The sequence below is a fragment of the Emydura macquarii genome, unplaced genomic scaffold, assembly GCF_026122565.2.
Source record: "Emydura macquarii macquarii isolate MOO-44397 ecotype Brisbane River unplaced genomic scaffold, CSIRO-AGI_Emac_v2 contig_1300, whole genome shotgun sequence".
Classification (NCBI taxonomy): Eukaryota; Metazoa; Chordata; order Testudines; family Chelidae; genus Emydura; species Emydura macquarii.
In genome coordinates this window covers 1,937,752-1,953,291 of record NW_027131437.1, presented here as the reverse complement: position 1 = coordinate 1,953,291, position 15,540 = coordinate 1,937,752, and the positions used below count along the sequence as shown (strand labels likewise).

The 15,540-nt window shown below is 47.4% G+C and overlaps 1 protein-coding gene across 2 annotated transcripts in view; it reads right to left on the bottom strand.

Moving 5' to 3' along the window:
* The window catches only part of NRBP1 (nuclear receptor binding protein 1), a 66,976-nt gene extending 55,692 nt beyond the window's left edge, over window positions 1-11,284 (bottom strand). For both annotated transcript variants that reach the window (XM_067550539.1, XM_067550540.1), the window contains exons 1-2: window positions 11,156-11,284; window positions 9,814-10,047 (exon numbers count right to left, since the gene is read on the bottom strand). In XM_067550539.1, the coding sequence (XP_067406640.1) occupies window positions 9,814-10,026 (213 nt within the window). In that variant the 5' untranslated portion in view covers window positions 10,027-10,047; window positions 11,156-11,284. The remainder of the gene's footprint in view (window positions 1-9,813; window positions 10,048-11,155) is intronic.
* Window positions 11,285-15,540: the final 4,256 nt, after the last annotated feature.

Below are 15,540 nucleotides of genomic sequence, written 5' to 3'. Positions count from 1 at the left end.
TCCACTTGGGTCCCTAGACAGTGGCTCCCTTCTGCAGCCAGGGGGACAGGAGATCAGTGCTTGCCTCCCTCTGGCTCCAGCAGTGCCCCCAACGCCTAGGGACCCAGGTGGATCGCTTTGGTGTGCTCCCTGCTGCAGCCAGGGGGAAGGGAGCGCTGATCTGCCATCCCCTTGGCTGCAGCAAGGAGCCTGCACTGGTCTTGTCGCCCTACAGCAACACTCTCCGCCTGGGTCCTTAGGCAGCAGATCCCTTCTGCAGCCAGTGGTAGGGGAGCAGCGGGCCACTTTGAAAGACCTTACAGGCCACTTCTAGCCCCCCAGGCCGTGGGTTGGGAACCACTGTTTTAAAGTATATCAGAAGCAGGAAGCCTGCCAGACAATCTGTAGGCCTGCTGGACAACCGAGGAGCTAAAGGAGCACTCAAGGAAGACAAGACCATTGCGGAGAAGCTACATGAATTCTTTTAATTGGTCTTCATTGCAGAGGATGAGAGAGAGATTCCCACACCTGACCCATTCTTTTTAGGTGACAAATCTGCGGAACTGTCCCCGACTGAGATATAAGAAGTGGTTTTGGAACAAACTGATAAATTAAACAGGAATAAGACACCAGGACCTGATGGTATCCACTCAAGAGTTCTGAAGGAACTCGGATATGAAATTGCAGAACTATAAACTGTGGTATGTAACCTGTCATTTAAATCAGCCTCTGTACCAGATGTCTGGCAGATAGCAAATAGATCAATTTTTTTTTTGAAAAGGCTCCAGATGCAATCCTGGCAATTACAGGCCAATAAGACTAACTTCTGTATCAGGCAAATTGTTGGAAGCTATAGTAAAGAAAAGAATCATCAGACACACAGATGAACACAATACGCTGGGGAAGAGTCAACACAGCCTTTGTTAAGGGAAATCATGCCTCACCAGTCAATTACAATTCTTTCAAGGGGTCAGCACAAACATGGACAAGGGTAATCAAGTGGATATAGTGAACTTGGACTTTCAGAGTCTTTAACAAGGTCCTCTGCCAATGGCTCTGGGGCAATGTAAGCAGTCATGGGATAAGTAGGAATGTCCTCTTCTGGATCAGTAACTGGTTAAGAGACAGTAAACAAAAGGTAGGAATAAATGGTCATTTTTCACAATGGAAAGAGGTAAATGGGGGGAGGGGTCCCCAAAGGATCCGTACTGGGACCAGTGCTATTCAACATATTCATAAATGACCTGGAAAAAGGGCTGAAACAGTAAGATGGCAAAGTTTGCAGAAGATAAAAAGTTACTTCAGGTAGTTACGTCCTACAAAGAGTTACAAAGGGATCTCACAAAATGGGGGGACTGGGCAACAAAATAGCAGATGAAATTCAATGGTGATAAATGCAAAATAATGCACATTGGAAAATATAATCCCAACTGTACATTCAAAATGATGGGGACTAAATTAGCTGTTGCTACTCAAGAAAAATCTTGGAGTCATCATGGACAGTTCTCTGAAAATGTGTTCAATGTGCAGCATCTGTCAAAAAAAGCTAACAAAATGTTGGGAATCATTAGGAAAAGGATAGAAAACATGACAAAATATCCTAATGCCATTATAGAAATCCATGGTACACCCACATCTTCAGTACTGTATGCGATTCTAGTCACCCCATCTTAAAAAGATATTAGAATTGGAAGTAGTACAGAGGGGGCAACAAAAATATGATTAGGGGTATGAAACAGCTTCCATAAGAGGAGAGATTAAAAAGACTAGGACAGTTCAGTTTAGAAGAGAGACCGCTAAGGGGGGCATAATGATAAAAGTCTATAAAATCATGAATGGTGCACAGAAAGTAAATAAGGAAGTATTATTTACCCCTTCACATAACACAAGAACCAGGGGTCACCCTATTAAATTAACAGATAACAGGTTTAAAACAAACATAAGAAAGTACTTCTTCAAACACAGTCAACCTGTGGAACTCATTACCAGGGGATGTTGTGAAGGCCAAAACTAACTGGGTTAAAAAAAAAAAAAAATTAAATAAGTTCTTGGAGGATCAGTCCATCACGGACTATTAGCCAAGATGGTCAGGGACACACCCCATGTTCTGGGGTGTCCCTAAACCTCTGCCTGCCAGAAGCTGGTACTGGACAAGAGGGGATGGATCACTTGATAATTGCCCTGTTCTGTTTGTTCCCTCTGATGCATCTGGCACCAGGCACTGGGAGAAGACAGGGCACTGGGCTAGACAGACCACTGGTTTGGCCATTCGTATGTTCCCCTCCTGCAGAGAAGGTAGTGTCAAGTGACTCCACCGCAGACTACAGCTCTAGGTGATGCCTCCAAGGATGCCTTTCAGCCTGCCACTCACTCAGGGTGCAGCATGTCAGCACCTGGACCAGTCTGTGATCAAAGCATCAAGCAGGGTGGTTGTGGGGAGGCTCAGAATTTCCCACAAGCACACCCAGACCCTGAGTGAGCTCACCACTGTTGCTGGCTCTGGTCAGTTGCTGATGCTCCTTTCCTCCCCAATACCTGGCTTCCATTGCAGCAAAACAACAGGGTTTCCCTGGGCAGGGAAAGAAGCATCACTGGGCAAAGGAAAATTAAGCTGGTTTAGCTTCTGAAGACTATGTCAGTGGAGCTCACCACCTGAGGATGGGGTAAGGGGAAAGTCCAGCACCACATGCACTCGATGAGTAGTCTGCGCAATCACCTCTCCCACTCACATAGGGCAAGGATTGAGGACATGTGCTCCACACAGCAGGCACTGGAAAGGAAACCAGCCTGCACTATTACACCTCAGCCAGAAGTCATTATAGGATTAAAGCCAAATTACTTTTACAGCCTCCTCTTCATTACATCTTCCCCTGGTCTTCTCTGTGCATTGTGCATGCTCCAGGCACTCAGGTGACCTCAAGCCAGCACCACCGCAACAGTTTAAATTCCTCCACCATGACAGAACATTTACCAATCAAACTAACCCTTCCAAGCCTACTGATTACTGAACATGAACCTTTAACCGTAAGGGCCACCACAGACACTAGCAGCTTTCTGGCTACATCATGAGGAAGGTTAAGGTTTTGTCAGTTATTTTTAGTAAGTCAGGGACAGATCACAGGCAATAAACAAAAATTCACGGAAGCCCATGACCTGTCCCTGACTTTTACTAAAAATAACCATGACAAAATGGAGCTGATCGGGGGGAGGGGGCGCAAAAAAAGAGCACAAGACCTGCTGTGAGAGAGTTGTCCTCTGCCAGCTCACAGCTCCAACCTCAACACCCTGGGGCTGAAGCAGAAAATATCACAGAGGTCTCTGGAAGTCATGGAATCTGTGACCTCTGAGACAATCTTATCCTTAATCATGAGCTTCAATACTATCAGAATGTTCAATAAAAATGTAGATACTCTTTCAAAGTGATTGAAAAAATTTCAGTCACTTGTGTGTAATTGAATAGGGATTGAATAGGAAATAGAGATAGGATACAGAAGGACCTAAACAAACTGGAGGATTGGACCAAAAGAAATCTAATGAGGTTCAACAAGGACAAGTGCAGAGTCCTGCACCTAGGACAGAAGAATCCCATACACAGCTACAGACTGGGGACCGATGAGCTAGGCAGCACTTCTGCAGAAAAGGACCTGAGGGTTACAGTGGATAAGAAGCTGGATACGAGTCAGCAGTGTGCCCTGATTGCCAGGAAGGCTAATAGCATATTGGGCTGCATTAGTAGGAGCATTGCCAGCAGATCGCGGGAAGTGATTATTCCCCTCTATTCGGCATTGGTGAGGCCGCATTTGGAGTAGTGTGCCCAGTTTTGGGCCCCCCACTACAACAAGGATGTGGAGAAGTTAGAGAGAGTCCAGCAGAGGACAACAAAAATGATTAGGGGGCTGGAGCACAGGACTTATGAGGAGAGGCTGAAGGAACTAGGCTTGTTCAGTCTACAGAAGAGAAGAATGAGGGGGGATTTGATAGCAGCCTTTAACTACCTGAAAGGGGGTTCCAGGGAGGATGGAGCTAAGCTGTTCTCGGTGGTGGCAGATGACAGAACAAGGAGCAACGGTCTCAAGTTGCAGGGCGGGAGGTCTAGGTTGGACATTAGGAAAACGTTTTTCACTAGGAGGGTGGTGAAGCACTGGAATGGGTTACCTAGGGAGGTGGTGGAATCTCCATCTTTAGAGGTTTCTAAGCTGCGGCTTGACAAAACCCTCACTGGGATTATTTAGCTGAGGTTAGTCCTGCTCTGAGCAAGGGGTTGGACTAGATACCTCCTGAGGTCCCTTCCAACTCTACGATTCTATGAATACAGTCAGTGTCCTCCCATCTGGAGCAAGCCGAGAGAGCAACTTGGTTAGAAGAGAAATATACACATTGGCCCAGTACTATTTACTTCTGCTAAGTATGCAAGCTGTGCACAGGCTCATCTGGATCAAGTGCCAGTCACATGGAGCCTCCAGACCCAATGTGACAACACAGGACTGGAAAGTTCCAATAACAAATTAAAAACAGAAATTCTGTTCTATGTCTATACCAAAGTTTTTACTTCATATTAGTTGCCTGTCAATTAACCGAGTATTTAACATGTTTGTAAAGGCTAGTCTGGACACTAACCAAATGCCTTTTCCAGGCTATAACTGTTTGTAGTTTACCCTAAGGAACAGCAGTCTAACTCAGGATAAATTTTGTCTACCTTAGATTTTTTTAACACATCTCAAGCCACGTTAGCCATGTTTTAGCTAGGCGAGCCGAGGCTAAAAGAGGCAGCAAACTTCCTTGGCTGCATTTCAACAGGGCTTTTCAATACTGATAAGATAACTTGATTGAGCTAACATTGACAAACACCCTTTTTGTAAAGATTGTCCACTAAAGCCCTAAGATGAACTTGCTCTGACCCAGGAATGCATACAAAACTGGTACCAACTAGACGGTGTACTAGGAAGCCTGAATCACAGAACTGGAAGGGATCTTGGGAGGTCAACTAGTCCAACTGCCTGCTCAAACCAAACCAAACCCAACTAAATCATCCCAGCCAGGGCTTTGTCAAGCTGGGCCTTAAAAAAATCTCAAAGGATGGAGATTCCACCACCTCCCTAGGTAACCCATTCCAGTGCTTTACCACCCTCCTAGGGAAAAAGTTTTTCCTAATATCCAACCTATATCTCCCCCACTGCAACTTGAGTCCATTGTTCCTAGTTCTGTCATCTACCACCACTGAGAACAGCCTAGCTCCATCCTCCCTGGAACCCCCTTTCAGATAGTTAAAGGCTGCTATCAAATCCCCCCCCATTCTTCTCTTTTGCAGACTAAACAAGCCCAGTTCCCTCAGCCTCTCCTCATAAGTCCTGTGCTCCAGCCCCCTAATCATTTTGGTTTAGGCTGGACTCTCTCCAATTTGTCCACATCCTTTCTGTAGTGGGGGAGCCCAAAACTGGACACTACTCCAAATGAGGCCTCCCCAATGCCGAATAGAGGGGAATAATCACTTCCCTCAATCTGCTGGCAATGCTCCAACTAATGCAGCCCAATATGCTGTTAGCCTTCTTGACAATAAGGGCACACTGTTGACTCATCCAGCTTCTTGTCCACCGTAACCCCCCAGGTCCTTTTCTGCAGAAATGCTACCTAGCCAGTCAGTCCCCAGTCTGTAGCAGTGCATGAGTTTCTTCCGTCTTAAGTGCAGGACTCTCCACTTGTCCTTGTTGAACCTCATCAGATTTCTTTTGGCCCAATCCACTGATTTGTCTAAATCAATCTTACTTACTCAATCTTAATTTGTCAAAGTCAATTTGTCTACACAATCGGTTTGACCTTCTATGTAGCTGTGACACCGAGTACATTTTCCAGACCTGAAGACAAGCACTAGATAGCTCAAGAGCTTGTCTCTCTCACCAACAGAAGATGGTCCGAAAAGAGATATTACCTCACCTACCTTGTCTCTCTGGGCAAGAAAATGGCAGATGAAATTCAGTGTTGATAAAGGTAAAGTAATGCACATTGGAAAACAATCCCCACTATACATACAAAATGACAGGATCTAAATTAATTGTTACCACTCAAGATAGATTTTGGAGATGTTTGAGTGCATTGTCGATGCAGATATCCACAGCTGGGACGCCCACACACCTAGTCCCAATGCAATACAAGGAACACACAAATCCTGTGGTGGGAATCAGGCAATTTTCAAAGGGACAATTCTGATGAGAAGCTTCTTGGTAACTATATTATGTGCTTAGGATCATGGAGTGACATTGTGTTAACGATTGATGGATTCCAAGGCCAAAAGGGACCACTGTGATCATCTAGTCTGACCTCCTGTATAACACAGGTCATAGGACTTCCCTCAATTAATTCCTGTTTGAACTAGAGCAAATCTTCTAGAAAAACATCCAATCTTGATTTAAGAATTGCATTGACAGAGAATCCACCAGAATCCTTGGTAAATTGTTCCCATGGTTAATTACTCTCTTAAAAACGTAGGCTTTATTTCCAGTCTGTATTTGTCTAGCTTCAGCTTTCAGCCACTGGATGGTGTCATTACCCTTCTCTGACAGACTGAAGAGCCCATCATCAAATATCTGATCCGCATGCAGGTACTTATAGATTTTGTTTATGCATCCATGGGTTCCTTTAGCCCTTTTGGCCTCAGCATCGTACTGCAAGCTCATGTTGAACTGATTATCCACCACAGCACCAAATCTTTTTCAGAGTCACTGCTCTCAGGATCAAGTCCCCCCTGTCATGTAAGGATGGCCTCCATTCTTTATTCCTAGATGTACACATTTACCCACATTAGAACTTGTAATGATGCTATGCTACATTTCACTGATTCAATGCATTGTCATTCAATAACCTGCATCAAGAAGTGTAAGTTCTTAGAAACAATTTGAATTGGTCTATGGCATATAAAATTTGCCCAGCTCTCTGGGGAAGAAGGGCTGAGAACCAAGGAATTGGGAGGAAAACTACTGGAGAGGGCAGACGTAGCATTTTAAGACTTTTTTGCTCATTTATGACTCAAACTACTTACTTTGCACCTACAAAGCCCTTGTATGGGATTGACCTATTGCAAGACTGGTAGGAGAGTGGTACCCATTAAAGCATATGGTAAAAAAGGTAAGCACTTAATAGCTTTCTTCATTCTATTATCAAACCTTAGTGAAGACCTGCCTTCCTGCTGGTGACTTGCCAGAGCCCCAATGTTCTCCAGCTGCTACATATTGTCCTCCCTAGGAGGCAGATTACAATTATACAGAATTTGGGGATGGGTTTTAAGAAAAAATCCTAGGCTATTACATACATCTACATTAAAAGGTCAACCATTCAAAAGAAAGGAAATGCCAGAATGACAGTTGCCTGTGCAACTTTAATTCTGTTCCCCTGTGCATATACATCATGATGTAGTCTAATGATCACAAACTATTTAGTTCTACAGGCATCTGCCTCTTTCAGTGCACAGGATGGATGATGCTCAGGGAATGAATCAGCTGTGTAATGACTTGAGTGTTTTCAACAGGATTCCTACCTCACTACTGCAGAAATTAGGAGGTGGTAGTGAATAAGGGTTTGTCTACACAGGGAAATAGTTGTTCCAAAATAGCTCCTTCTATAAACGCTATATCGGAATTAAAGTCACTTTAATTCCAGAATAATTAGTGCACCTTCATAACAATTTTTCTGGAATACAAGGAACAAGCAGTGGGGGGTCTCCTGGAAGAGGGGGCAGGGCCCCAAAGTGGAGCCAGCCTCCCTAAAAATCAAGAGACACATGCCGCCTAGGATCCCTTGCAGGAAGATTCCTTGTTCCTCCAGATCAAACTGTCAGGAGGCCCTGAGTTCTAATCATGGCTCAGCCACTGGCTCACTGTGTGGCTTTGGGCAGGTCCCTTTGCTCTTTGCTTCAGGTTCTCCATCATAAAATGGGGCAAGATTTACCCACTTAACCTTATAGAAATGTCAAGTACACTGGAAAAATAGTTGGAGACATATGCAAGTTTCAGCCTTAATCTGCCTGTTTCTCAGTTCCCCTATCTGCAAAAACCATCTCTACCACACAAGCATGCTGCAGATAAAAAAATTAATTAATTAATTAATTAACGTTCGGCTTTTCTGTGGCACTTATCACTGGCGTATTAGAGCCTATGAGGCAATTAATCATTCCATGTATGGGTGTTTGGGTGTGAAGTAAATGAGGGATGGGGTCATGTACTGAATAAAGATAAACAGAAATATTGAACATCTGCCTCATTTGCACTGTCCACCCTGCGCACTTTGTGAGATGGTGTCCTGTGAAGAAAACAGCACGTGCTCATGTAACTGCAGATCATCATCATACACACACAAGCAGGCAGAGTTATGGTTGCATGCACATAAACCTCCTTGTTGTACAGCTTCACTAGGAAGCAAGGTGTGCTCTTCACTAGACTTTTATCTCATGTTCGCTAATGCAAGGTAAGACAAGGCAGCACGTCGTTTTCGCATGTGGTAGCAGGCCAAGATAAAGCCTACAAGCAAAAGTCAGGTTCACCATGACCTTCCAACATAGGAGTTAAAACTACAACTGCCTTGTCTTCACTAAGATTTTACTTCATGTTAGGTAACATGAGGTAAGTAAGCACTTTTTCCCCCTAGCTAAATCAAGGTCTGAGAGGGGAAGGTGGGTTGTCTCTTGCATAATCCTTAAAATGACATTTGTTTTAGCAAGCCACACCAGGGAGCAAATCCCAGATGCAAGGACCCCACGCAGACAAGTCCTGGAGGTCAGCTCTGGGAGCAGACTGCTAGGTCTAAGAGAAATACAAGGGCCACAGTGGAGAAGCCCTTTGGGAGCTATGCACCAGGAGCTTAGTGCAGAGCAAGCAGCATGTGAGTCAAGTTCACAGAGGGCTAGGTGACTGTGGTAACCTCCACATCAGAAAAGGTCTCAATCACGATACCAGACAAAGACAGCAAAATGCAAATTGCTCTGGAAATCCAGCAACAACAAAGGGCTTGGAGACACATGTGCACTAATGCCCAAATACCATCCCTCACTTCTGTTCCCCATTTTCTACGTAGCAATAAACAGCACCCAGCTCTAACCCAGTACGGATAAAAAGAGAAACAAACCCCTAACAAACAAAGGTCACAGATAGGGCTCTGGACTCGACATTCCACAGCTTGAGGAAAACCATCTTCAAATGGGGTTTGTGAATTTATCTCACTAGCTACTGGGGTTAAGTAGGAGACGACAACTCCACAATATGCAGCGCTATTCAGTACCAGTCAGATATGTTCAGTATGTTGTCTCACCTTCTTATGCAAACAAGGACAAAGCAAACTATCATCTGGAAATGAAGATGGGGTGACAGCAGGAAGGATGCAAAGGAACCCACAAGTGAAAGCTACTTTGGGAGAGGTAGGGAGCAGTTCAGCTGTGGAAGAGAACCAGGCTCTATGACTGGACCACTCATTAATAAAGAGAACTGATGGCGCACAAACTTTCACAGGCACTTCTTAGAGAAACCTGAGCACCGATCTTCTCTGCTCACTTTGAGGTAGTTGCATGCCAGCCACAGGACAGGATGCCCTGCGCTACTCAGACAGATTAGTTCACTTCTAGCCAGACCACAGAGCAGTCCCTCAGACTGTGGCTGAGACTTCTACCACCATTCTTCTTCCTGGGAACATGTAATTCTACACCAGCACCAAACAATGGTTATACCCAAAGAAAGTACAGAATTTCACCAGCGCACACAGGTCCCCCATCACATCCCCTCTTTTCTGTCTTCCATCCCCTCAACAGAGGCCATTACACGTTCCCTGCCCCACCATCGTGTTCTGGGCACTGACCTCTTCACGTCTCTTTTGCCACCTTCCACAGGGAGATTCTTCAAGGATTTCAGACTCATCTTCACTCTCCTCCTCTTCCTCCTCCTGAGGTGCTGCTGGAGCGGCAGAAGTCACTGGTGGAGACACAGAGGTCATTCCTGGGCCAGAGGATGTGGATTCTGGCTTTGTGTCTGAGCCACTGCTGGGAATCTGCTTGGCTTCTCCTTCAGACATGGTGGAATGCAGTTCTAGTACCTGGAAACCACAAGAAAGCTCAGGTACCGCCTCAAGTCAAGCACCCAGCACAGTATTAAAGGAAGTGGATCTATTATTCCCCCAGCACAGCCACTCTCCAGCTCAGGGCAGCTCACTCAGGAAGAAGAGTTTGACTTGATTCTGCTAAGACTTACTAAAGCACTTCGTGCACGAAGAGCACTGCAGATCTGCTTCGGGCCCTCACACACACTGCACCCTGATCAGTGCGCTCACCCCACACTTCCTGAGTACGGCAGGCACCCGAGGAGCCTGGGAGAACATTCCCGCTGGGAAATCTGAGCCGCCCGCTGGTGTGCAAGGGGGTTTGTTGGTTTCCCTCCCATTGCCCTACAAATAATTTGGAGCCAGTCACTGCGGGGACCCGCGGCCTCTCACAACTACTCCACACGCCCTGCTTCCGGCATGCTGAAGAACAGGCGCCTGGGTGGGTAAGTAAGTGGGGGATCCCGTGGCTGAGGGAGCAGGGCAGAGCTGCGTTTGTCTGAGCATGGCCAGCCGTGCAGTGACCGCCGCACCTCGGCGTCAGGGGCTGGGCGACCCACGGCAGCCAGGGCCACGCTGGGACCCAAGCCTCTTCCAGAGCCAGCAGCCGCCGGGCCCAGCGCCCAGCGGGGGGCAGATGTCGGGCCGAGGCTGCTACGGGGAAACGCAGCGGGTCAGACAAGCCCCGGACACGGGGCCGCGGAGCGGGCGGGCGCCCAAGCCCTAGCGCCGGGAGCAGCGCCCACAGGCCCGCCTCCCGGAACCGCTCCAGCCGGCCCGGGGACGGGCATCCCGGCGACGGGCATCCCTGGCCCGCCCCAGGCGCGGGGAGGAGCGGACTCGAACCAGGGGGCAGCTCGGGCCGGGGCCGGGACCTCCGCAGCCCGCCCCTCACTCCCCCAGGCCTCACCCCCGGCCCGGCCCGCCCCCCTCACTGCCTCCGGCCCGGGATCCCCGCCCACGGGCCGGGCCGGGCCCCGGCGCCTCTCCCGCTCGGCCAGGCCCGGCCGCACCGCACCGCAGCGCAGCGCAGCGCTGGGCCCGGCGAGAGCGAGGCCGAGGCCCAGGCCCAGGCCGCTGACAGGCCCCGCGCGGCCCCACTCACCGGGCTGGGCCGGCGCCTCCCGCTCTCGCCGCCGCCCAGGGCTGCTCTCTGCGTCGCCGACGGCCACGGCACCAACCGCCACCACGCAACGCACCCTGCTGGCGTCCGGCACAGCCCGGACCAATGACACACTCCCTGCCCGCCGCCTCGGCCTCCTGATTGGAGGGCAGCCAAGCAGAGCCCGCCCCTTAGCCGGGCAGGTAGAACGGTGGGGGCGGGGCCTTCGCTAGGGGCGGGGCCTCTGGAAGTGGCTGGCTGGGCTTGCGGCTGAGTCCGGAGGGACGGACCCTGCCCTCCCCCCCCCCCTCCAGCCGACCTGTCCGCGGAGGAGCACCGAGCTGGGCCGCACTGGCCCTAGGCCCCGCCGCCCAGAAGGCACTGAGCCCGAGAGAGACTGGGGGGCTGAACGCCAGACAGGCCACAGGGGGTCAGACCCATGGATTAGACCCATGGTCCATCCAGCCCCCTGTCCTGTCTGCCCACCCACTGTGGCCAGTGCCAGGGGATTCAGAGGGAGTGAAGGGAACAGGCAATCATCCAGTGACCCAGCCCCTCACCCGTTCCCAGCTTCTGGCACACAGCAATCCCTGCCCAGCCTGGCTAATAGCCATTCATGGACCTGTCCCCCATGAACTTAGCCAGTTCTTTTTTTAACCCCGTTATAGTCTTGGCCTTCACAACATCCTCTGGCAAGGAGTTCCACAGGTTGACTGTGTGTTGCATGAAGAAATACTTCCTTTTAAACCTGCCGCCTATTAATTTTATTGGGTGACCCCTAGTTCTTCTGTTATGGAAGTAGTAAATAAAATTTCCTTATTTACTTTCTCCACACCAGTCATGATTTTATAGACCCTTCCAAGAGGAAAAGTCCCAGTCTTATTAATCTCTCCTCATATGGAAGCTTTTCCAGACCCCTAATCATTTTAGTTGCCCTTTTCTGTACCTTTTCCAATTCCAATATATCTTTTTTGAGATGGGGTGAACAGATCTGCATGCAGGATTCAAGATGTGGGTGACCCAGGGATTTATAAAGGGCAATATGATATTTTCTGTCTTATTCTCTATCCCTTTCCTAATCATTCCCAACATTCTTGGCAACAAGGACACACTGTTGACTCATACCCAGCTTCTTGTCCACTGTAACCCACAGGTCCTTTTCTGCAGAACTGCTGCTTAGCCAGTCAGTCCCCAGTCTGTAGCACAGCATAGGATTCTTCCATCCTAAGTGCAGGAAGGAAGTGTGTGCTTGCCTGGAACTAGAATTCAGGATGTGACCGAGAGTCAGCCGAGACTCATCAAGCCCTTGGCTCACTACTTCTTCCTATTTCTCCATGTGGGCACCAATGATACTGCCAAGCATGACCTTGAGCGGACCACTATAGACTATATAGCTCTGGGAAGAAGGATAAAGGAGTTTGAGGTGAAAGTGGTGTTCTCTGAAGGAGAAAGCCCAGGAAGGGATCATCAAATTGTGAAAGTAAACAGTGTGCCCTTGATTGCCAAGAAGGCTAACAGCATATTGGGCTGCATTAGTAGGAGCATTGCCAGCAGATCAAGGAAATAGCTATTCCCCTCTATTCAGCACTGGTGAGGCCATATCTGGAGTATTGTGTCCAGTTTTGGGCCCCCCACTACAGAAAGGATCTGGATAAATTGGAGAGTCAAGCAGATGGCAACAAAAATGATGAGGGGGCTGTGGCACATGATTTATGAGGAGAGGCTGAGGGAACTGGGCTTGTTTAGTCTGCAGAAGAGAGAAAAGGGGGGATTTGATAGCAGCCTTTAACTACCTGAAAGGGGGTTCCAGGGAGGATGGAGCTAGGCTGTTCTCAGTGGTAGCAGATGACAGAACAAGGAGCAATGGTCTCAAGTTGCAGTAGGGGAGGTCTAGGTTGGATATTAGGAAAAAACATTTTCACTAGGAGGATGGTGAAGCACTGGAATGGGTTACCTAGGGAGATGGTGGAATCTCTGTCCTTAGAGGTTTTTAAGGCCTGGCTTGACAAAGTCCTGGCTGAGATGATTTAGTTGGGGTTGGTCCTGGTTTGAGCAGGGGGTTGGACTAGATGACCTCCTGAGGTCCCGTCCATCCCTATTCTTCTATGATTCTATGAATACCATCTGGTCCTGGTGACTTATTACTGTTTAATTTATCAATTTGTTCCAGAACTTCCTCTAATGATACCTCAATCTGGAACAGTTCCTCAGATTTGTTATCTAAAAAGAATGGCTTGGGAATCTCCTTCATATCTTCAGCTGTGAAGACTGATGCAAAGAATTCGTTTAGTTTCTCCACAATAGCCTTATCTTCCTTGAGTGCTCCTTTCACAGCTCAATCATCCAGTAGCCCCACTGGTTGTTTAGCAGGCTTCCTGCTTCTGATGTACTTAAAAAAAATGTTTGCTGTTACTTTTTGTGTCTTTGGCTAGCTGTTCTTCAAATTCATTTTTGGCCTTCCTAATTATATTTTTACACTTCACTTGCCAGAATTAACTTCCACTTTTTAAAGGACGCCTTTTTGATTCTAACTGCTTCTTTTACTTTCTGGTTAGTCATGATGGCACTTTTTTTGTCCTCTTATATGTTATTTAATTTGGGGTATACATTTAAATCAAGCCTCTATTATGGTATCTTTAAAAAGTTTCCATGCAGCTTGCAGGGATTTCACTTTTGGCACTGTACCTTTTACTTTCTGTTTAACTAACTTCCTCCTTTTTGTGTAGTTCCCCTTTCTGAAATTAAATGCTACCATGGTGTGCTGCTTTGGTGTTTTCCCCCCGCAGGGATGTTACATTTTATTATGTTATGGTCAGTATTACCAAGTGGTTCAGCTATATTCACTTCTTGGACCAGATCCTATGCTCCACTTAGAACTAAATCAAGAATTGCCTCTCCTCTTGTTGATTCCAGGACTAGGTGCTCCAAGAAGCAGTCATTTAAGGTGTCAAGAAACTTTATCTCTGCATCCTTTCCTGAGGTGACATGTACCCAGTCAATATGGGGATAGGTGAAATCCCCCATTATTATTGATTTTTTTTTATAGCTTCTCTAATCTCCCTGAGCATTTCACAGTCACTATCACCATCCTGGTCAGGTGGTCAGTAATATACCCCTACTGCAATATTCTTAGTATTCAAGCATGGAATTACTATCCATAGAGATTCTATGAATTATCTTCATTCCACCAAGTTTCTCTGATGCCTATGATATCAAGATCTGCATATAGTACGAGGCACTCAAGTTCACGTATCAGTATTTAGACTTCTAGCATTTGTATACAAGCACTTAAAAATTGTCACTTTTTAGCTGTCTGCCGTTATGTGATGTAATTGAATAGGACTCTCTTTCATTTGACAGTTTCTCATCAGATCCTGCCCATATTTTATCCTCTTCCATCCTCTCCTCTTTACTAGGATATAGAGAATCTCCATTAATAGATCCTTCCCAAGAGATGTCTCTGTCCTAACCACGTGCTCCTCCGCACCCGTCAACTTTCCTCTAGCCTTAGTTTGAAAACTGCTCTATGACCTTTCTAATTTTACGTTCCAGGAATCCGGTTCCATTTTGGTTTAGGTGGAGCCCATACTTCCTGTACAGGCTCCCCCTTTCCCCAAAGGTTCCCCAGTTCCTAATAAATCTAAACCCCTCCTCCCTGCACCATTGTCTCATCCACACATTGAGACCCTGCAGTTCTGCCTGTCTAACTAGCCTCACGCGTAGAACTGGAAGCATTTCAGAGAATGCTACCATAAGGGTCCTAGACTTCAATCTCTTACCTAGCAGCCTCTCTCCTATCCTTCCGTGTCATTGGCACCTACATGTACCACAACCACCAGCTCCTCCCCAGCACTAAATATAAGTCTGTCTAGATATCTTGAGAGAGCCACAATCTTCACACCAGACAGGCAAGTCACCATGCGGTTTTCCCTTTCATCACACACCCAGCTCTCTCTGTTTCTACTGATCAAGTCCCCCATTACGATTACCTGTCTCTTCCTAATAACTGGAGTTCCCTTCCCCAGAGAGGTATCCTCAGTGGAATAGGATACCATTACATCATGCGGAAGGAGAGTCCCAACAATGGGATCGTTTCCCTCTGCTCCAGTTTGATGTTCTCCTTCCCTGAGACTTTCATCCTCCTCAACAGCACAGAGGCTCTCAGATCTAGATTGGGGACCACCCTACTGAGTCCCGGAAAGTCTCATCTGTGTACCTCATTGTCTGTCTTAGCTCCTCCCATTCACCCACCCTGGTTTCCAAAGCCCTTACGTGGTCTCTGAGGGCCAGGAGCTCCGTGCACTGAATGGACACATTCGCCAGCCACCCATAAGGCAAGTAATCATACTTGCTGCATTCAGTGCAATAAACTGGATAGCCTCCATTGT